General features: G+C 49.6%; 1 protein-coding gene across 1 annotated transcript in view; it reads right to left on the bottom strand.

Moving 5' to 3' along the window:
• LOC142573899 (uncharacterized) overlaps positions 1-16,780 on the bottom strand; it is a 278,585-nt gene extending 261,805 nt beyond the window's left edge. Inside the window, exon 1 of the mRNA XM_075683110.1 lies at positions 16,701-16,780. Within this exon, the coding sequence (XP_075539225.1) occupies positions 16,701-16,767 (67 nt within the window). The 5' untranslated portion in view covers positions 16,768-16,780. The remainder of the gene's footprint in view (positions 1-16,700) is intronic.
• Positions 16,781-23,512: the final 6,732 nt, after the last annotated feature.

Here is a 23,512-nt window from a genome sequence, read left to right as displayed (position 1 = left end):
ACATAAGGAAGTATAATATGGACAGAATTGAACATGCTCTCAGGAACGGAGGAAGCCTAAAAGCAGTGAAGAAAAACTAGGAATTGGCAAGAATCAGATGTATGCGTTAAGAGACAGAGCCGGCAATGTCATTAGTAATATGGACGAGCTAGTTCAAGTGGCTGAGGAGTTCTATAGAGATTTATACAGTACCAGTGGCACCCACGACGATAATGCAAGAGAGAATAGTCTAGAGGAATTCGAAATCCCACAGGTAACGCCGGAAGAAGTAAAGAAAGCCTTGGGAGCTATGCAAAGGGGGAAGGCAGCTGGGGAGGATCAGGTAACAGCAGATTTGTTGAATGATGGTGGGCAGATTGTTCTAGAGAAACTGGCCACCCTGTATACGCAATGCCTCATGACTTCGAGCGTACCGGGACCTTGGAAAAACGCTAACATAATTCTAATCCATAAGAAAGGGGACGCCAGAAACTTGAAAAATTATAGACCGATCAGCTTACTGTCCGTTGCCTACAAATTATTTACTAAGGTAATTGCAAATACAATCAAGAACACCTTAGACTTCCGTCAACCAAAGGACCAGGCAGGATTCCGTAAAGGCTGCTCAACAATAGACCATATTCACACTATCAATAAGGTGATAGAAAAATGTGCGGAATATAACCAACCTTTATATATAGCTTTCATTGATTACGAGAAACCGTTTGATTCAGTCGAAACCTCAATAGTCATGGAGGCATCGCGGAATCAGGGTGTAGACGAGCCTGATGTAAAAATACTGAAAGATATCTATAGCGGCTCCACAGCCACCGTAGTCCTCCATAAAGAAAGCAACAAAATCCAATAAAGAAAGGCGTCAGGCAGGGAGGTACGATCTCTCCAATGCTATTCACAGCATATTTACAGGAGGTATTCACAGACCTTTATTGGGAAGAATTGGGGATTAGAGTTAATGGAGAATACCTTAGTAACTTGCGATTCGCTGATGATATTGCCTTGCTTAGTAACTCAGGGGACCAGCTGCAATGCATGCTCACTGACCTGGAGAGGCAAAGCGGAAGGGTGGGTCTAAAAATTAATTTGCAGAAAACTAAAGTAATGTTTAACAGCCTCGGAAGAGAACAGCAGTTTGCGATAGGTAGTGAGGCACTGGAAGTGGTATCTAGGACAGGTAGTGACTGCGGATCCGGATCATGAGACTGAAATAATCAGAAAAATTAGAATAGGCTGGGGCGCGTTTGGCAGGCATTCCCAGATCATGAACAGCAGGCTGCCATTATCCCTTAAGAGAAAAGTTTGTAACAGCTGTGTCTTACCAGTACTCACGTACGGGGCAGAAACCTGGAGGCGTACGAAAAGGGTTCTACTTAAACTGAGGACGACGCAACGAGCTGTGGAAAGAAGAGTGATGCGTGTAACGTTAAGGGATAAGAAAAGAGCAGATTGGGTGAGGTAACAAACGCGAGTTAATGATATCTTAGTTGAAATCAAGAAAAAGAAATGGGCATGGGCAGGGCACGTAATGAGGAGGGAAGATAACCGATGGTCATTAAGAGTTACGGAATGGATTCCAAGGGAAGGGAAGCGCAGCGGAGGGCGGCAGAAAGTTAGGTGGGCGGATGAGATTAAGAAGTTTGCAGGGACAACATGGCCACAATTAGTACATGACCGGGGTCGTTGGAGAAGTATGGGAGAGGCCTTTGCCCTGCAGTGGGCGTAACCAGGCTGATGATGATGATGATGGGTTGACTCTAAACCCGAAGAACGCTCATATAGCTGAGACTCGCATTTCCCTATTGGGCTTTATCATCGACAGGGGTCGTGTTCTGCAGTGAGATGAGAGGGTGCGACCTATCGTCAAATACCCAACGCCGGCGAACATTCAGGGCCTTAGGCGCTTTTTGGGTATGGTGAACTACTACAGACAGTTCAACCCTAATTGTGTCGCTCTTCAAGCGCCCTTGACCGCACTGTTGAAAAAGTCGCCACGATGGAGCTGGGGTACTGAGCAGGAGGGTGCCTTTCATGCACTGTCCCGAGCTCTAGTGGAAACAGCCGAACTGAAGCTGCCCGACCTCAACAAAGACTTCGTTGTCCAAGCTGACGCGAGCGACCTGGGCCTTGGAGCTGTGGTGCTTGAGGAGCAAGACGATGTTCTCCGACCAGTCGCATTTGCCAGCTGGTCACTTAACGCCGCCGAGCGCAATAACAGCGTCACCGAAAGGGAGTGTCTCGCTATGGTTCTTGCTCTCCGGAAATTCGAATGCTATATCGGTGGAGTGCCATTTGTGGTAGAGACGGACCACGTGACACTCACCTGGCTTAATCACTTGGGCGAGCCCTCAGGCCACTTCGCGCGCGGGGCGGTGACACTGCAGTGGTACAACATTGTTGTGCGCTACTGGAGAGGAGTATACGAACGTGGTGGCTGACGCCCTGTCGCGCGCCCCCGTTTCGGCGGCTGACCTTTTGGTAGGTCACTCCAATGAGCACTCGCATCAAGTAGAGACCAGAGCCTCAGTCTCACATGACTTGAAGGGCGCCAATTCGCACTCAGTAGAGATCGGAGCCTGTAGCTCGAACGGCGCGACCCCCGATGGCGAAGCGATCCCCAGATCGCCAACCTCGGGAGAGGCTGTTTACCTGGTGGGCCCCATTACTTCCTCGGGTATCATCTTCAGCAGGCAAGAACTACTTAAGGAACAGCAGAGCGATCCATTTTATCGACAAATCGTTGACGGGCTCAAAGAGCCGAGCTCCCACGAGAAACGGGGCGGAAAAGCTGTCGGGCCCACACGGACAGCTGGCATTCCTGTTGGCGCCGAGCGCGACGCAGCTGGTACTGTTGCGGGCACGTTAGATACGTAGCTGCTTGACGCCGATGGAGTTCTCCTGCGCTATATTCCATCTGAGGAGGCTCTCCAGGAGTATGTTAAGGCGGGGATACCCCGCAGTCTAAGGAAAGCCACCCTGAGGTCTTTCCACGACTCGCGGTTAGCCGGACATGCGAGTGGCCTTAAGATTTTCCAAAAGCTGTGCCGTTCTGCTACCTGGCCAGGCATGAAGCGGGACGCTGTTCACTATGCCCGCTCGTGCGACGTGTGCAAATGCGTGAAGCATTTGCACACGTGGCACGAGCGTACGTGAGCATGTGCACACGTGGCGAATGCGTGAAGCAAGAGAGTGGAATGTCTGTCTTAACGAGATAGGCTTTTCCTTGCGGTCCACGGTGAACCGTTCGACTGGGTACACGCCTGCCTTCCTCAACTTCGGGAGAGAGCTGCCAAACCCCACGGACCGCGTTCTGCGGACCGGCAGCATTGCGTTCGCCAGGAAAGCCGGCCTTTCCAATTACGCGGTGGAACTGCGCTCACGCACGGACGCGGTCCTTGACCTGGCCCGTTCCAACCTGGCAATAGCGCCAGCTAGGCAGAAGGCCCAATACGACCGATCACATAGGGACGTGCACTATGGTGATGGCGATCTCGTCCTCAGACGCAACCATGTCTTGAGTGACGCTGCCAAAGGCATTTCTGCCTCCCTGTCCACCAAGTGGTCGGGTCCGTACCGAGTGGAGACCAAAATGTCCCCTCTGGTATACAAGGTGGTTTACTCCCTGTCGGTGGTCCAGTTAAAGTATCGGACCTCAAGCCTTTCGTTGCCAGAAGCAGCGACTGGGGAGAGGGGGAGGCGGTCAACGAACCGCAGGCAAACCATGACTCGGCTGAACCCAGCCACGCCACCGGTACAACCTGCGGAAACGCACCTCGACAGCTGTTCTCCCACCAGCTTGTAGCCAGACTTCATTCCCCACCGGGCAGGTGAACGGAGAAATGCAGCTACAGTGCGGGGGACACATCGAAGCGGTGACAGATCCTTGTGGCCTGCTATTCCCGCTTATTTTGCCAGGCGAAGCCCAAGGCTCCGCCTGGCGAACGCCTCTTCTTGTGAAATCAGCCGGCCTGGCATCTTTTTGGCAAGTTGGCTATGTCGGAGGCCTTTGCTGTCCTTCTTCCAGCGTCGTCCAGTCTTCTTCTTACGCCCGATCGCCCTGGCTTCGCGTCAGGAGAAGCGACACCTTCGCCTCTTCGACTGCTCTGGCACGTTCTCCAGGACCTGGTTCTGATGATGACGGCAACACCCTCTTGGACTTTGCCCTGTTGGCTTAGCTCACTTTCGCTGAGCCAACTATGTTGCTTGGTCTCGGTCAGCCACCTTGCAGACTGGCCTCGGTCTTTAAGAGGGGGAAATGTGGGGATCCAGGTGCCTTCGCGCGCCTCGTCCCCCAGCTCGCGCGTTGTGCTTTGCTCGATCTCCGGTAACCGCCGCCGTAACGGCAACATGGCGGACACGGCTAGCGCGCCGGAGCTAATTTTCCGCGTAAACCGTGCTTTTCCTTCTTTGGGTCGAATCACTGCGAGAGCTAGTATCAACGGGGCACGTCCTGATTGTCCTGCCGAGTGGCGGCCACCGGGCGCCCTCTCCACCCGAGCTCTCTTCCGCTGAGCGCTTTATCGCCGTGGCAGATGCTCCCAGGCCCACAACGAGTTTGCTACTTGGGGTCTTTGCTGCTGCGACTGCTCGTTCTCGCGCTTGGTGGAAAGCTTACCGGTTAGCCCTAGCGCAGCGGGTGCGCGTACTCGGTTGGTCTTGCAGTGAGCCTTTGCCCGTCATCGCCGTGACTGTCGCACTGTGCTGAATCTTGGGTGAATGAACTCGCATTTGCTGGCGATCTGACCCTCGAACCTTCTCTGCGCCGTGCCGGAGAGTCGAGGAACCCTGCCGTAGTGCCTTTGTGCGTTGAGGAGTGGAGGTTGGTCGTGTCCTTTCCTGACCGTCGCTCGTAGGGTGAACTTTGTGCAAACCAAGCTCCACAGCTTTTATTGGCGGGGGATGCACATTTTTCTCCAGAAGTACATGCGCTCATGTTAATAATGCCAACGTTGCAAGCCTCCTGCTCGCCGCCCTTGCGGTCCCTTATAGCTAATCCCGTGCCCCTCTCGAGCATTCGAACGCGTCGGCATCGACCTCTACGTCCTTCTGCCCTACACATCTGCTGCGAATTGCTGGATTGTTGTTTACGTAGACCACCTTACGCGTTTTTCAGAAACAGCTGCCCTACCAATCGCCACAGCCGGCCACGCTGCGCCCATCCTCTTGCAACACTTCATACTTCACCATAGTGCGCCCAGGGAACTTCTCAGTGAGAGAGGACGTGTCTTCCTTTTCGAGGTAGTTAACGCGCTACTTGCTACATGCCGTGCTGTCGATCGCACCACTACTGCTTATCACCCGCACACTAACGGCGTGACTGAACAATTTAATCGCACTTTGGGCGATATGCTATTCATGTACATTGCGTCCGACGACACCAACTTGGACCTCGTTTTACCATACGTGACCTACGCATACAACACGGCCTCACAGGCCACGACAGACATTTCCCCCATATTTCATCTTATATGACGATGAACCTTCCTGCATCTTGGACACGATTCTTCTCTACCGACCGGACCCATGCGAGTGCACGCCCTCTCTGAAGCTTCCAGATACGCCGAGGAATGCGGCTAGCTAGCCTGCTCTTTTATGACTGAATACCAAGGGCAACAAAAGTTCCGCCGTGATGACGACCGACCCACCAGCTCATCAGCCGGACTATTTAGCCTAGCTCGGAATGCTTTCCACCACCTCCGGTCTTTGCTCTAATCTTCTACCACGGTCCCTAAGGCGTCGTGCAGCAGACGCCTTCTGTCAATTACCTTGACCAGCCTCTCACACTGTCCGCTGACTTAAGGCACCGTGGAAGTTAGACGGTGCACGTGCAGCGACTCAAACCGTACTACGACCCGGCCATCCTCTCCTGACTTTGAGTCGCCAGGATGGCGCCCTCTTCTCCGGGGGGAAATTGTAGCGAAGAAGACAGGCGTGTGCTTCAGGCGCATCGTCAACGCAGCGTTCGAGAACAGAGCTCGTGCGCTCGGTGCCCGACGCCTGATCGACGGACCTGCCTCTGTATCCGGTAACGACGTTCTGCCTTACAGTATATATATATATATATATATATGTATATATATATATATATATATATATATATATATATATAGGTGAAGCATTGAATCACACCATCCGGCAGTGAAACAGGTCAAAGAATAGAAACACGTAGGCAATATACCAGGATTATACTGACGTTTCGACCGTGCACCGGCGTTCAGTGCGACCGAGGCCGTTCTCCGGCCGAAACATCACGTGCATCCTAATATATTTTCCTACATGCTTTTATTCGTTAGCATCTATCTATCTATCTATCTATCTATCTATCTATCTATCTATCTATCTATCTATCTATCTATCTATCTATCTATCTATCTATCTATCTCTGTCTGTCTGTCTGTCTGTCTGTCTGTCTGTCTGTCTGTCTGTCTGTCTGTCTGTCTGTCTGTCTGTCTGTCTGTCTGTCTGTCTGTCTGTCTGTCTGTCTGTCTGTCTGTCTGTCTGTCTGTCTGTCTGTCTGTCTGTCTGTCTGTCTGTCTGTCTGTCTGTCTGTCTGTCTGTCTGTCTGTCTGTCTGTCTGTCTGTCTGTCTGTCTGTCTGTCTGTCTGTCTGTCTGTCTGTCTGTCTGTCTGTCTGTCTGTCTGTCTGTCTGTCTGTCTGTCTGTCTGTCTGTCTGTCTGTCTGTCTGTCTGTCTGTCTGTCTGTCTGTCTGTCTGTCTGTCTGTCTGTCTGTCTGTCTGTCTGTCTGTCTGTCTGTCTGTCTGTCTGTCTGTCTGTCTGTCTGTCTGTCTGTCTGTCTGTCTGTCTGTCTGTCTGTCTGTCTGTCTGTCTGTCTGTCTGTCTGTCTGTCTGTCTGTCTGTCTGTCTGTCTGTCTGTCTGTCTGTCTGTCTGTCTGTCTGTCTGTCTGTCTGTCTGTCTGTCTGTCTGTCTGTCTGTCTGTCTGTCTGTCTGTCTGTCTGTCTGTCTGTCTGTCTGTCTGTCTGTCTGTCTGTCTGTCTGTCTGTCTGTCTGTCTGTCTGTCTGTCTGTCTGTCTGTCTGTCTGTCTGTCTGTCTGTCTGTCTGTCTGTCTGTCTGTCTGTCTGTCTGTCTGTCTGTCTGTCTGTCTGTCTGTCTGTCTGTCTGTCTGTCTGTCTGTCTGTCTGTCTGTCTGTCTGTCTGTCTGTCTGTCTGTCTGTCTGTCTGTCTGTCTGTCTGTCTGTCTGTCTGTCTGTCTGTCTGTCTGTCTGTCTGTCTGTCTGTCTGTCTGTCTGTCTGTCTGTCTGTCTGTCTGTCTGTCTGTCTGTCTGTCTGTCTGTCTGTCTGTCTGTCTGTCTGTCTGTCTGTCTGTCTGTCTGTCTGTCTGTCTGTCTGTCTGTCTGTCTGTCTGTCTGTCTGTCTGTCTGTCTGTCTGTCTGTCTGTCTGTCTGTCTGTCTGTCTGTCTGTCTGTCTGTCTGTCTGTCTGTCTGTCTGTCTGTCTGTCTGTCTGTCTGTCTGTCTGTCTGTCTGTCTGTCTGTCTGTCTGTCTGTCTGTCTGTCTGTCTGTCTGTCTGTCTGTCTGTCTGTCTGTCTGTCTGTCTGTCTGTCTGTCTGTCTGTCTGTCTGTCTGTCTGTCTGTCTGTCTGTCTGTCTGTCTGTCTGTCTGTCTGTCTGTCTGTCTGTCTGTCTGTCTGTCTGTCTGTCTGTCTGTCTGTCTGTCTGTCTGTCTGTCTGTCTGTCTGTCTGTCTGTCTGTCTGTCTGTCTGTCTGTCTGTCTGTCTGTCTGTCTGTCTGTCTGTCTGTCTGTCTGTCTGTCTGTCTGTCTGTCTGTCTGTCTGTCTGTCTGTCTGGTGGTCCTGCCTTCGTCAGATTGATTACTCTGACGAAGGCAGGACCAGTCGAAACATTGCGAAACTTACCATTCGCGTGTGTCGTACTAGGGCTTTTCTGGATGACTAAATGAGTAAATATGATACTAGGTAACAGTCGGTTTCGTCACAACTGTTACAGGCAACGGAATGTGTGTTTGGGACGATGAGTTTTTCTTTATTTATTTGGCGCCGGAAAAGACAACTTCAAACACGTGTAGTGAAGCCAACTTTATGTCGAATTAAACAAATTTTTATGGGTGTTCTGCAAATAAATATGTCATTCTGAATGTATTGTGCGCGTTTATTTAACGTGCCGATTCAATCATGAACTTAACAAGTTTAGCCTCTTGGATTTTTAAAAATAATTCGGGAAGTAAAGGATTAAATATATGTGGTCTCAGAGCAAATAAGTCTAGCTGCAACACAGAGCTTTAGTTGCCTTGCCTCTTTGACAACTTCAAGCATTGCAACAATATGTTTTATGGTTTCACACCTAGTACTTAGATTTGGGGTACGTTAAAGAACCCCAGGTTGTGCAAGTTTCCGAAATCCCCCACTACGGCATGCCTCATAATGAGAGCGTGGTTATGGCACGTAAAACCCCAGAATTTAATTTTTTTCACACCTACTTACCTACAAAAGTGGACAAAATGCATGCGTCTTCGGAGTAACACAGCACTCATAATGCACAACTAAACGAATGAAAATGATCTGGTAACGTAAAGAAACCAAGGTGAACCTTCACTGATTCACGAGCAGATAGCTTCAAGTTCAGGAAATTTATCTGACAGTAAGCTGTGGCGAGAACCTTAGTCCAAAAAGGGTCGTGATCGTAATGTGTAATACCTCGGGGAAATGCATGCAGCAGTATGACAATACCTGCTTTCGGTCATGTCACGTCAGCTGATTAATCGCGTTTAAATGTACAATCGAAAAATTCCAGAGTTAGAATAGCTCCGCACAAAGCACTGCTGGTAACAAAATCACCATCAGCGCTCGTAGAATCGATGCCGCAGTGCTACTGTTAATCTGCCGAGGAGTGGTGGAGCACCTCATTATAAAATTGAGGCCTGGGTGTGTGTGGGGGGGAGGGGGGAGGATGAGTCGGGCTCGGTTGAGCTCCCCTCGCTTTAACCGTGGGCTCGTAAGCTTGAACATGAATGCGGAATTAGCATGGCTAAACTCAGAGCGCGAACTACTGGGACAGAAGCAAAGCGACAAGAAAAGACAGGACACGGCGCTGAGGGGGGTACTGTCTTGTTGCTTAGCTTGTGTCCCACTAGTTCGAGCTCTGAATTTAGCCATGCTTCCTTACCAACTCACCCATTTTATCACTTTTGAGCGGAATTAGCGTTGACAAGGTTTAAGAGCTTTCAGTGCACTTTCATCAACATGGACGTTAGGCTTCTTGTAAAATAAAAAGGTGCCTGCAATGGATCATGCATTGCCTCAGCTTTAGGTGTCATTTGACTCGGCTTTATGATTGTAGCCTTGAAGCTAAGCTCTACCAGACGAGCACAGTCAGTGACGTGATACGGAGATGTCTTTTTGATTTGATAACCGTACTAACCATTCTTACGCCCAGCATTCTACTGGAATAATATTACAGCGAAGCTGTTCGCCTCTCGGTGGTCGGCATTTTTTGTGTCCGTCCCTGAACAAAAATTATCATCATCAGCAATGGCTCATAACCTCCCTCCCCCCCCCCCCCCTAAGCAAGCAAAACTGTAATGATTAATTCCCCTCGTAATGCAGAGGCTACAAGCACTCAGCAAAGTGAAGCGAACAGTGCATACATTCATTTACGCATACAACGAACAAAACAGAGTACGTTTCAATAAAAAACAACATCAGAACCAGCATCTATCAATAATAAAGGGAAAATGAGACATCCACCTAAACGCAGGTAAGTGTTACAAATGAAACCCAGATGGGTTCCTCGAAAGAAAAGCTTTGCAGTTGAAGAAAAATTTGTCCTGGCCTGGGACTCGAACCCGGAACCACCGCCATTCCGGGGCAGCATCTCTACCATCTGAGCTAACCAGGCGGCTAGCACATGGCAGGTGAAGTCCAATTTATCATTAACTCAGAAGCAAAGACTGTACTGCGTAGTACTGCGGAAACCCGCAAGGTAGAGCGAAGTAATTAATAAAGGGTAATGAGACATCGACACAAACGTAGTGCTACAAAGAAAACCGAAACGGGTTCCTGGGAAGAAAAGCTTCGCAGTTGAAGAAAAATTCGTCCTGGCCCAAGACTCGAACCCGGGGCGACCGCCTTTCGTGGCGCGTATTTACAATTGCTAGTAGGTACAGCGGGACGGTCTACTTGCGGAGACGACGGACGTTTACGCGCATGCGCGAGTAAGAACCCCTGCGAGAGAGGAACTGTGGGCACTTTTGCTCCTTGAATATACGGCTCTGCCTGGACACTACAGAGGAGTTTATTAGCGCGTGTTGTATGCGTTTCTCCCTAGGCGTGCCGGCAGAAGTCACGGCGCGCGGCAGTGCTGAAGTGTGCGTCCCAAGTTCGCCGCTGGACGTAATTATATTTATTCATTGGTATTTTTACTGATGAAAACAACGTGCCATTATTTCGCATTATTGGCGGCGCCTCCGCGACACGAAAGCGCAACGGCGACATCAAAGCTAGAACCCGGACTGCTCCGTGGGTTGGAGCTTGCCGAGGGCTGCGCGTGCCAGGAGAAAATAAGATCGGCTGTCCGCGACAGCGGACAGCAACTGTTTTATGCAAACAGCCTCTGGCACGCTCCGGCTTCCGCCGCCCCAACCCGCGGGCCACCTTGCTTCCAGCCTTGATCCCCCCGCTACCGCTTGGGTGCGCTGGAGATCCTGCACCGCCTGCTTTAATATAACCTCTGGTGCTCTCCTGTGGCATCCGTTTGCCGGTTACATGTGCCCTCATGGAGCAGTGCTTCTAAAAAATGCAATCTATCGTCGCGACTAAAAAAGCAACCCGCGATTTATACAACAGCTGTCTGAACCTTGCCCTTTCAGACACAGCGATCGCCAAATGGGGCGTCCGTGCCCACTACCTCACCGCGCGGGCAGCCAGCGGCGGAGAGTAATCAAACTCGATGGCACTCCGCAATGCCGGCATGTCTTGGGGACAAACGCATACAACACGCGCTAAGAAACCTCCTCCGTTGTGCTTTGGCAGACCCACATATTCAAGGAGAAAAGGCCCCCAGATTTTCTCACTCGCACCCACTGTCGCGCCTGTGCGGAAACGTCGAGCGCCGTGAGAAATGCCACTTCCGCTGTACCTACTAGCAATTGTAAAAACGCTTGTGGGCTGCCCCGGACCACTTTGACTTGACTGCCGGACTTTTCTCCACATTGTGGGTGTCCGCGCAGAACTATTAGGTGAAACTCTTGCCTTTACTTTGAGTTGTTGATAAATTCGAATTCGCCAGCCATCTGCTAGCGGCCTGGTTACGTCAGATGGTAGAGCGGCTGCTCCGGAAAGGCGGTGGTCCCGGGTGCAAGTCCCGGACCGGCGCGAATTTTTCTTCTACTGCCAAGCTTTTCTTTTGAAGGGCCCGTTTGGGTTTCCTTTGTAGCGCTTAGCTAGGTTCGGGTGGATGCCCTCAATTTTCCCTTTATTAATTACTTCTCTTCACCTTGCGGGTTTCCGCAGAACTATTACGTCAAGCATCTGCCATCATCAGCAATGGCTCATATCCCACTAAGCAAGCAAAAATGCAATTGCTCATATCACCGTGTAAGCAAGCAAAAAATACGATGGCTAATACCCCTCTACGGCAGAGGCTACAAGCGCTCAGCAAAGTGAAGCAAATAATGTATACATCCATTGAAATCGCCTACACAACACAGAACAGCATACGTTTCAATAAAGAACAAGCTCAAAACAGGCATCCGAATCTTCAGCGCCCCCTCAGCTGTTGTATGTGGTGGTTTTGCAACAGCTTCGCTGGACTTTCGCAGGGCCGCGGGATGGTAAGTCAATTTTTTTAGGTGTTCCTCTCAGAATTAAGTGCCCTAGGATTGACAACTGAGGTTCCATCCGATAGTAAGATAGTTTAGATATGGAGATCATTTTCGGTCATAAACGTATGCATTGGTGGTATGCGCTACGGTCTCGCCCCCAAGAGCCGCCTTACATACACTTCCGCTCACTCAGAGATAGTGAAGCGAGGCAACGAAAAAGCTTGCATGAAAGCGGCCCTCAGTAGCTCTTGTAATCACCAAGGAAGAACCAACTTCACATCTGAATTAGAAAGCGTAAAACTAGTAGGGTGCTCCTTAAAGGGAAGCTGAAAACTTTTCCAGAAAAATGAGTGGAGAGCAGTACGTCGTGGTTTTCAACCCTGTAAATTCGAGCATCGCATCGAAATTCAGCGAAAGAAAGTGCAAACATATTTTATTTCGACAAAAAGTGCAGCAGCAGACACGCCCAGCTCGCGCGCGTCGTTTCCGCCTGTGATTGGTCGGGCGCCTCGTGACGTCAACAATGGTGTTCGTCCGGACCGACTGCTGCCGCTACACACGAAGCACGGTGCAAGCTAGTTTGGTGCTGTTTTGCTGAGACGGTCATGCAAAATTTCGAGAGCTTGCGCTTCTCTGAGGAGTTCGGCGTTAAGTCCAAACTCCACGAGAGCGATTTTGCGCGCGACGGTGACGGGCGACGGCTTCGAGCGACAAAATGGGCCGTCGCTTGAACAGATCGCTCGTTTCTAGAAATCTAGAACTCGTCGCTCGTCGCCCGGAAGTGCTATGAGCGAATAGCCAAGAGTGCGAAGCCGGAACTGGATGTACAAAATTCAAATACTACTGTTTCTCGCATGGAACGAGCAAACTATTGAATTTCACATGTGCCAGAATAATAACCTAGTGCAAGACTCAGAAATATTTTATGCTCCTTTTTCAGTAAAATACATCAGCTTAAATTGATAAAGCATGCGTCACGCTAGTTTCTGCGCTTATATTGCTGCCCTCATACCGGGAAATCGTCGCTGAAAGCCGTTGCTCGCGTGGAGTTCGGCTTGCAGGCGGCGAGTGAACGTGACAGCCATCGCCTCGCTTGTCGCGCTGTCGCGTGTAAGATCACTTGTAAGGGGTTTATACTTTACTCCCTACATGTACGAGCCGATTGCGAAGAGGCGGCCTCTCCAAGAAGCAAAAAATGCTGGTGCAAGCACTACTTTCCACGCGAACGAAGGCGAAGTGTTAGCATCTCCTTGTGTTGGAGATGTTCTTTGGCGAGTATGTTTTTTGCAAAGCTGCATTCAGCGTTCCAGTGAGTACGTTTCCGGGCAAACAAATGTAGTGTTATGTTCCTGCATGCCTCCTCGTAGAACGTAAGCGGTGATGCGACCTTCGGCATTTGTGCGCGGCCCCAAAGCTGTCGGCAATCTACACAGACGGTTTAAACTCGGGAAAATTTTACCGGCTGTTGTAGCACGTGTAGTATAGAACCTTCATCAGTGCATCATCCGCACGCTACTCGTAACCAGCGAATTCCGTCGGCTACGTGAGATGGTCGGTTGCCATATGTGTGCGCGAGAAAGCGGAGCGCAGCGTCCTGGCATGAGCAGGCTTTCCAACGCATGCAAACTTTACGCTTGCACTGCGTTATGGTAGCTGCATGCAGGCTGTTTCACAACACACGTACGAATAAAAAATTCGCGGCGCTTGGCGATGAAACCTGCGTCAAGAGTGGGAGATAAACATGCACCTTCCGTTCAGCGTGCTTACACGAAGGAGAACCCAAAGCACGCATTATTGATAAACACCGGTAGTAATCGTCACGGAAGTGGTTAGACCACAACACTGTTGTTCTTGAGCGCTTCAAGTTGTTTTGCTTCACAGCAGCCTTCCACTTAGCTGAAAGCTTCTTGTCTTGCGGAAACTAATGGAACATTGGAACATCGTCGCGGCCGCTGGTGTTCGTGCAAGCGTAGGCTGCACAGAACGCCGGCATGATCGGCCTACAAGTTCAATTGATGCTGCGCACGTCAACCACCACTCCTATATACATACAAACAAAGGAATGTAGGGTCGAGCGAAGCAGATTAGGACAGCACGCACGCAGAAATAAGCCCGGTCAGGCACGGTCGCGGAGACTGAAGGAACGGAACACCAATGCTGACGTAACTACGTCGCAGTTTCCGGTCTCCGCTCGCATCGTCAGCGTCAGCAGCAGCGCGCGGCGCTCGACGGGGGGCGGAGCTACAGCGCAATTTTAAACGAAGATTGCGTCGCTCCTAAGTGAAACACCCCCCCCCCCCCCAAAAAAAAAGAAAGAATAATGTTACCTGCATGGTTTATAAAGTTCGCGCATCCGTATACGAGCGTCTTATAGAATTCGACAGACTCTTCAGCTTCCCTTTAAGGCTTCTGACGAGCGTCGCTGATTGTTTATTAACCCATTGCAAAACCAAGAACCTGGGAGTTGCTCAGACTGAGAACGGCCCGCAGGGAAATATTTCTGTAATTTTGTATCTGCACAAGTTATAAACCATCCCGAAGAAGGTGGTAAACGGGTCAGCTTAATGTTCTCTGCCTAAACAGGCTCGGTAGTCTGTGCCAAAGGGTCAATAGCGAGAACGAGAACGAAAAAAAAATGGCTGTGGCTTAGCTAAGGTTAAGCCCAGGATACGAAGCATACTAGCCTTTATTTTAGTTGTTGAACCACTGTTTAGCCTGGTGAACTGCTGTTGCTTGGCTATATTTGGTTCGGCTAGACGAAGAAACAACTCATGCGTTACTCTGCTTCGCCTTCAAGAGTGGAACGCGACAGCGTTCCCGTCGACCCGTCAAGGGGTGTAAGACAATGGGCTACGGCGCAGCGACTACGCGCCCCGCATTGGACGCGGTGAGCGTCGAGCAACGCAGCGTTCGGCGCGGCAACGAAATGTGCGCCTGAGCAAGCAACGCGCGCCTGAGCCTTAGAAACAGCTCGTTTCTATGGCAACACCGCATTCACTAGAGGCGCTTTTGTACCGCTTTGAAGCATCGTACTCGTGGCTCAGTGGTAGCGTCTCCGTCTCACACTCCGGAGACCCTGGTTCGATTCCCACCCAGCCCATCTTGCAAGAGTGGAGCCAAAGCCACCTAGAAACAAGCGTAGCTACTTATATACCACCGCGACGCCGCGAGCGACGGCGCGAGTTGGAGCCCCGTTTCTCCTCTGTCGTGACGTCACGGTGTCACGTGGTATTGAAGGCGACACCGCCGCGCCTGAGGAGCTGGGTTGAGCTCTAGTAATATGCTTCGCATAAAAACGGTGAGCCATTCCACTCTGCGAAGGCGGATGACCAGCGAAGCAGACACGATCGGCACTGCGCTTCGGACGATGCGTTCGTTGTCAAAAAAACCTGGAACCGCGCCCTTCAGCAGAGCCACTCTACGCGTTCCAAGCACACACAAGTCCGAGACACACTCGCAGGGGAAACACCGCGTTCACACCGCCAACGCACGTTGCCGCTTCTCGTCGCCCCTCACGGCAGTGAGGTCGTTATCGAACCATACACAGTCCGTCGCAAACGTTGCAGGTAGAGCCGATATCAAGGAAGTCTCTTTGGAACCTCGCGTTCGCACTCTCAACTCATCGGCGTTGAGCCCTCGATCACAAAGGTGCTTCCCTGACTCACGGTATGCTTCGTCGGTTCTCGCTCGTCGCTCACGCCTCGCGCTCGTCGGCCGCCGCATTTCAGCGTCAGCACGCCGTCGGCGATCGCACTCGCGTCGCCCTTCGTACGCGCGCTGTTCTTCGGCAGTCCCGGTGACGACCGGCGGAACGAAACTGAGAACAATTGCGTCGTGCCGCTATAGAGCCGTGACGTGAGCCGTACTCGAAACAGCCATTGGCGATGATGCTAGTTTTTACAGAACGGAGCCGGCTGTGGAAGAAGACGACGAACGCGCAAGCACGAGCGCGGTTGCGCCGAGGGGCGCCAACGAAGAAGACGACGAGGCTCGAGCCATTGCTGCTGATGATGATGAGGCCCCGCGAAACCTGGCATCTCAACCATATACAGCTTCGCTGCAAAAAGTTCCCGAAAGAAGCACAAAGAGCACTTGTTAAGTGTTGTTGTAACGTTGTTACCGGATTATTTTTTCTTGCAGATGTTTCTATGTCGGACAAAGAGGGCGTTTAATGACCGCATGCGTGAATACTCAAATGAGGTCAGTAACCAAGGAAGAGATAGCCACCTCTCATTGCATTGCGTTGAATGTATCTGTGAGCCACGTTTGAAAGAATGCGCCATGATGTGAAACTGTCACGGTGAGAGCGCACGACTCATTTCCGAAGCCTTTCACATCCAGAAGGGTGGCGATGCTTGTGGAAGCTTTCCTTGAATTTAGCTCCTTCAGAAGGAAATTTCGCCTTTATCGGAGTGATTTCATTCTCTCTACTTTCACGCATGCTCCCTTTATGTGTTTCTTTCTATTCTTGCGGAGTGGTACCCATATATGCTGCTCAAAAGAATAAACATTTGCTTGTAAATCAGCGCTGTTGTCTATCATTTTCTGACGTCCTTTTATTTTCTGCTGATTCCACTGAAGTCATGAACGAATCAGCCCAAATGCTTGCGGTTCTGAAGTTCCCCGAGTATTTTAGTAGCTTTTTCAGGGCCCGTGTAAAGAAAGCTGGTATTGAGACCAGGGGTCGATAGGGCTGCTTGTTCGTAACGGTCAGAAGTCTATGTTAGTGACGTCTTGCTCCTTCATGGGTTCCCCGCACTGAATAACAATGCTGCTTTCCCACTAGACGTACATATCTCTGAGTTTTATGAGCGGCATTATGAAAACTTCAAGGTTCGTCGCTTCCTGCCCGGCTGAACGACAGAAGCAGTCCATGCAGCTACGCCTGCACAGAGAGGCGCGCACTCACCGCAAGCGAAGCTCCAGTTGCGCCTCACTCTGGACCACAGCTGGGCACGGCACAGCTGCGACAGCATCGCCTGGTCCCAGATTCTGAAGAAAAAATGGTGAAACACACACTTTCTCGCACGAACCCATTTAAACGCAAGGCATAACTAAGATCGATCGCAGAGTTTCTGCGTAGGTCGGGCCGCACAGAATGACTGATTGCTTAACGACACCTACGTGTCATTGAGAACCACACTGTTGTGCCTAACAAACAAATAAATCACCAGGTGAAACGACCACATATAGTGTCACCTCATAGTCATCTCAGAAGCACACCTATCTCATAATTAAATAGTGCGTGGTATTATACGCCTTATTTTACATCTTAGTTTCGCGGACACTGTTCAGATTCAGATTCAAATTTGTTTACTTCAAAAGAAATTGTTGGGGGTCACCCATGCGAAGAGCAGCTGTGAACATACAGGATGTACGCGAGCCGCTTTATGACACCTCGTACCACAGGGCTTAAAAAAAGCAAAGCATGGCGCCCGTGTCTCGCTGCGCGTCCTTGTCTATACTTTATAATGCCGTAACCCCCAAGCCATGAACCAACAATACTCGCGGACAACTTTCTGTGGCAACGAGGGCGAAGCTACGGGGGCGAAGCGTCTGCACAGGTGTTACGCGCGCCAAGTAGTCCGCCAACGTGTGACAGTGCTTTTGGTTGCTCGGAAGAGACGCTGAGTCGACACCCCGTGCGACGATATCGTGCTTGCCCTGACGCGGAAGGGAAAAGCCGCAAAATAAGTAAACTATTGCATTTAGTGGCGTGTTTTATCTTGTTTAATTGTTGATAATAGGGTGTTGTTGCTAATAGCGTGCAGCGGTGGCGTATAGGTAGAGCATTTACCTCGCCTGCAAGAGGACCGTGGTTCGAATCCCGGTGCCGCGCAAGTTTCCACCGGATTACAAAAAGAAAGGAAAAAAATCCGCGTGTTGATAGAATTGCATAAACGGGCCTGGAGTGCGGCCTGATCCCAGTGACCAGAACCGGTAACACACTCCCTCACCAGAGCAGGACTGGCCACCCTAGTGCAGTACTTGGCCGCAACCTCCTATATGAATATAACAATCAAACGCCGGCCTCCCAGTCCCCAGCAGCTGCGAAGCAACTGACCACGGCGGCGGTCAGACCTGCGGCGCAGCAAAGGGTGCTAAGAATCCCTGGGTCCGGACAAGCCACCATTGGAATCTGAACCTGGCAACGTTTCACGCTAGAACGTTATCTAGTGAGGCGAGTCTAGCAGTGCTATTGGAGGAACTAGAGGGCAGTAAATGGGATATAATAGGGCTCAGTCATGTTGGAAGGACAAAAGAAGCATATATGGTGTTAAAAAGCGGGTGCGTCCTGTGTACGGGGGCTTAACGGATAGACGAGAACTAGGAGTCGGATTCCTGAATAATAAGGATATAGCTGGTAACATACAGGAATTCTATAGCATTAACAAAAGGGTGGCAGGTCTTGTGAAACTTAATAAGAGGTACAAATTGAAGGTCTTACAGGTCTACGCCCCTACATCCAGTCATAGTGACCAGGAAGTCGAAAGCTTCTATGAAGACGTGCAATCGGCGATGGGTAAAGTTAAAATAAAATACGCTAAACTGATGGGCGACTTCAATGCCAGGGTAGGCAAAGAAGCACGCTGGAGACAAGTCAGTGGGGGAATATGGCATAGGTTCTAAGTATAGCAGGGGAGAGTTATTGGTAGAGCTTGAAAGAACAGGACATTATGCGGATAATGAATTCCTTCTTCCAAAAGCGGGATAGCCGAAAGTGGACGTGGAGGAGCACGAATGGCGAGACTAAAAATGAAATAGACCTTATAGTCTGCGCTAACCCTTGCGTCATACAAGATGTGGACGTGCTCGGCAAGCAGCGCTGCAGTGACCATAGGATGGCAAGAACTCGAATTAGCCTAGACTTGAGGAGGGAACGGAAGAAACTGGTACATAAGAAGCCGGTAAGACGGAAAATAGAGGAATTTCGGCTCAAGCTACAGAACAGGTATTCGGCTTTAATTTAGGAAGAGGACCTTAGTGGTGGAAGCAATGAATGACAATCTTATGGGCACCATTAACGAGTGTGCAATAGAAGTCGGTGGTAACTCTGCTAGACAAGATACCAGTGAGCTATCGCAGGAGACGAAAGATCTGACCAAGAAACGCCAATGTATGAAAGCTTCTAACCCTACAGCTAGAATAGAACTGGCAGAACTTTCCAACTTAATTAACAAGCGTAAGACAGCTGACATAAGGAAGTATGATATGGATAGAATTGAACATGCTCTCGGGAACGGAGGAAACCTAAAAGCAGTGAAGAAGAAACGAGGAATAGGCAGGAATCAGATGTATGCGCTAAGAGACAAAACCGGCAATATCATTACTAATATGGATGAGGTAGTTCAAGTGGCTGAGGAGTTCTATAGAGATTTATACAGTACTACCCGCCGTGGTTGCTCAGTGGCTATGGTGTTGGGCTGCTGAGCACGAGGTCGCGGGATCGAATCCCGGCCACGGCGGCCGCATTTCGATGGGGGCGAAATGCGAAAACAGCCGTGTGCTTAGATTTAGGTGCACGTTAAAGAATCCCAGGTGGTCAAAATTTCCGGAGTCCTCCACTACGGCGTGCCTCATAATCAGAAAGTGGTTTTGGCACGTAAAACCCCAAATATTATTATTATTATTATTTATACAGTACTAGTGGCACCCACGACGATAATGGAAGATAGAATAGTCTAGAGGAATTTAAAATCGCACGAGTAACGCCGGAAGAAGTAAAGAAATCCTTGAGAGCTATGCAAAGGGGAAGGCAGCTTGGGAGCATCAGGTAACAGCAGATTTGTTAAAGGATGATGGGCGGATTGTTCTAGAAAAACTGGCTACCCTGTATATGCAATGCCTCATAACTTCGAGCGTACCGGAATCTTGGACAAACGCTAACATAATCCTAATCCATAAGAAAGGGGACGCCAAAGACTTCAAAAATTATAGACCGATCTGCTTACTGTCCGTTCACTACAAAGTATTTACGAACGTAATCGCAAATAGAATCAGGAACACTTTACATTTCTGTCTACCAAAGGACCAGGCAGGATTCCGTAAAGGCTACTCAACAATAGACCATATTCACACTATCAATCAGGTGATAGAGAAATGTGCGGAATATATGTAGCTTTCATTGATTATGAGAAAGCGTTTGATTCAGTCGAAACCTCAGCATTCATGGAGGCATTGCGGAATCAGGGTGTAGACGAACCGTCTGTAAAAATACTGAAAAATATCTGTAGCGGCTCCACAGCCACCGTAGTCCTCCATAAAGAAAGCAAGAAAATCCCAATAAAGAAGGGCGTCAGGCAGGGAGATACGATCTCTCCAATGCTATTCACAGCGTGTTTACAGGAGGTATTCAGAGAACTGGATTGGAAAGAATTGGGGATAAGAGTTAATGGAGAATACCTTAGTAACTTGCGATTCGCTGATGATATTGCCTTTTAGTAACTCAGGGGACCAGTTGCAATGCATGATCACTGACGTCGACAGACAACGAAGGAGGGTGGGTCTAAAAATTAATCTGCAGAAAACTAATGTTTAACAGTCTCGGAAGAGAACAGCAGTTACAAGAGGTACCGAGGCACTGGAAGTGGTAAGGGAATACGTCTACTTACGACAGGTAGTGACCGCGGAGCCGGATCATGAGACTGAAATAATCGGAAGATTAAGAATGGGCTGCGGTGCGTTTGGCAGGAATTTTCAGATCATGAACTGCAGCTGGCCATTATCCCTCAAGAGAAAAGTGCATAACAGCTGTGTCTTACCAGTACTCACGTACGGGGCAGAAACCTGGAGGCTTACGAAAAGGGTTCTACTTAAACTGAGGACGACGCAACGAGCTATGGAAAGAAGAGTGATGCGTGTAACGTTAAGGGATAAGAAAAGAGCAGATTGGGTGAAGGAACAAACGCGAGTTAATGACAACTTTGTTGAAATGAAGAAAAAGAAATGGGCATGTGCAGGACATGTAATGAGGAGGGAAGATAACCGATGGTCATTAAGAGTTACGGAATGGATTCCAAGGGAAGGGAAGCGTAGCAGAGGGTGGCAGAAAGTTAGGTGGGCGGATGAGATTAAGAAGTTTGCAGGGACAACATGGCCGCAATTAGTACATGACCGGGGTAGTTGGAGAAGTATGGGAGAGGCCTTTGCCCTGCAGCGGGCGCAACCAGGCTGATGATGATGATGAAGAATAAGGTGTTTATGTTTTCTCTTCTCCAGGGTAAACTAACGTGGATGAAAACACGGGACTCTTTTCAGAGTCCCCGGGAAGTACCCCGAAAGGAAAGAAAAAAAAAAGAAAGCGCTCGGACGCGCGCTGCCGCAAACACTCGTGCCATGTACCGCTTTGAAACTCTACTGCTAGCTCGATGTCGGTGCGGTGCCGATCACGTGCGTAGCGTAACGCCGCAACTGCACTTTAAAAGAGAAAGAGGCCAGGGCACCTTCCCAGTGGTCCGGACTGCACCGTGAGCCAGGTAGTTGCCTCCTTTCATGAATGGCTCGCTAATTTAAGGAAAAACCCGTGCGTTAAACTTGGGCGACACTTAGGTACATCACGTTGCTGACGAAGTCTTCTTGAAGTGTGGTCACTAGTTGGTGGTGCACGCGCGTTCCTGACTGCACGTACTCGTAAGGCCCGGCAACACTGGGGCGATACGAGACCGACAAGAAGCTCACTCCAACGATGGACCGACTATTGTGCGTCACTGAAACGATTTTATCATACCAGGTCGACAACGACGCAACTAAGGAGCGCGAGTTGTACTGCGACAGGCTTTTCTGTCGAAGGCATCGGCAAAATCAGCCTGCCGACCATCGTTCAACCGAGCCCCGCGCGATCGGCCGTCGAACCGACAACACAATAACGACAGCGTCTTCGCTTGTATATTTTTTATTTATTTATTTATTTATTTATTTAACAATACTGTAGGCCTTTGCACAGGCCCAAACAGGAAGTGGATTGTAATATATACACATGAGCATGGGAAAAACAGGAAGAAAGAAAAGAAAAACAAAATATATAAAGCAAAAAAAAACTGCCATACAACAGCACTGGTGAAAAAATAAAACGAAGGACACCGACCAACATAGAAGTGCTAAAAAATGAAAAAAATTTAAAAGACGTTTCGGCTTCGCTACGGAAGCCTTGTTCACAATGGGATGACGGAAGGTTCATGGAAGCTTATGTATGCTTTAGAATGTGACGTAAGCAGGGCGTGTATGACGGGGGGAGGGTTCCCTCATTTCGATTAAGCGTGTGACGTGTTTTTTGGATCTCCAGTGATTCCAGATACAGACGCGATTTTTGGTTTCTTTCTTGGCCGATAATTCTCGAGCGATCCCAGTCTATATTGTGGCCCGTTGCATCCGTGTGCTCGGCAAGGGCATTCGACACTGTACGCTTCTTTTCGACATCTTTTTGATGCTGCCTCAGTCTCTGTTTGAAGTTGCCCGATTCACCGATGTATGCGTAGTCACAATCTGCGCAGGGTATCTTATAGACCACGCCGGGAAACGATTCTCTCGGAAGCCTGTCCTTACCGCCGACGAGCGCTTGCCTCAGCTTACATACGGGCACGTGCGCCACCTCAACGTCATAACTGCGTAGAACGCGAGACAAGGTTTCGCTTATCCCTGGAACGTAAGGTATGGCAGCACGCTTTCTTGGTCGGGGATTGGTCGGACGAGCAGGATTGGACAGACGGCGCTCCACAGCAGTCAAAAAGGATGTGGGGTAGCCGCTTGCCGAGAGATCACCTCGCACGTGGTCCAAGTCAGTGGAACGGCTTTCTGCTGTGGTGCAAATGCGGTTCGTACGGTTGAGCAGTGAGGCAGCAACCGACCTTTTGTGAGCGTCTGGATGAACGGATTGAAAGTTCAGGTAGCGGCCAGTGTGTGTGTCCTTACGGTACACGCTGAACGAGAGCCGTCCATCGCGTCTTGTGACAAGTACATCTAAAAAAGGGAGTCTGCTGTCGACCTCTGTCTCAACTGTGAATTGGATGGCCTTTTCTTGACTGTTTAGGTGCGCAGTGAACGAATCCAAAGCGCTGCGCCGAATCAGACAGAAACAGTCGTCCACATAGCGCAGGAAAACTTTTGGCCTAGGGCTGAAGGACGCGAGAGCACGCCTTTCCAAACATTCCACCAGACGGGCTTCCGTCGAACCCTCGATTTCATTAACAGCACTGGTATTCAACACAAGACACTTTTCTTGTTTCACATGAATCAGGGAAAAAAACAATTGCAATATTAGTCGTATAATATTCTTGTAGTTATCGTGGATCTATAATACACCACTATTCAGCACATTGCAATATTTACATTTGAAATCATAAGGCAGTATGCAAACGCACGTGCACTAGTGTCCAATCACTCAGCCAATGCATTACCTTTGAACTACGCACTCAAATACTTTCATGAACAGCCAAAATATGGCTCCAATTTTGCGACAAAGCCATCCACAGAATCAGATTCTATAATTTCCTGTGGCAACGAATTCCAGATTTCAATTGCCCATGGGAAATATGAATATCTAAACGTGTCGCACTGTGTCGGATACTGCCTGATGTGTTTATTATGGCAGGTTCTATTAGAGTGTATATATAATTAATCGTGCTCAAAATGAGTCAATCACGCCTACCAAGTTGAAATGCACAAGCTTTAACTTTTTCAAGCCGTGCCCACGAAGTTTGAGCCAATGTCGATCCTGTTCAGCGA

This window comes from Dermacentor variabilis, chromosome 3, assembly GCF_050947875.1.
Source record: "Dermacentor variabilis isolate Ectoservices chromosome 3, ASM5094787v1, whole genome shotgun sequence".
In the NCBI taxonomy this organism is placed as follows: domain Eukaryota; kingdom Metazoa; phylum Arthropoda; class Arachnida; order Ixodida; family Ixodidae; genus Dermacentor; species Dermacentor variabilis.
The sequence above is the reverse complement of the archived record's forward strand: the minus strand, read 5'-3'. Positions and strand labels throughout refer to the sequence as shown.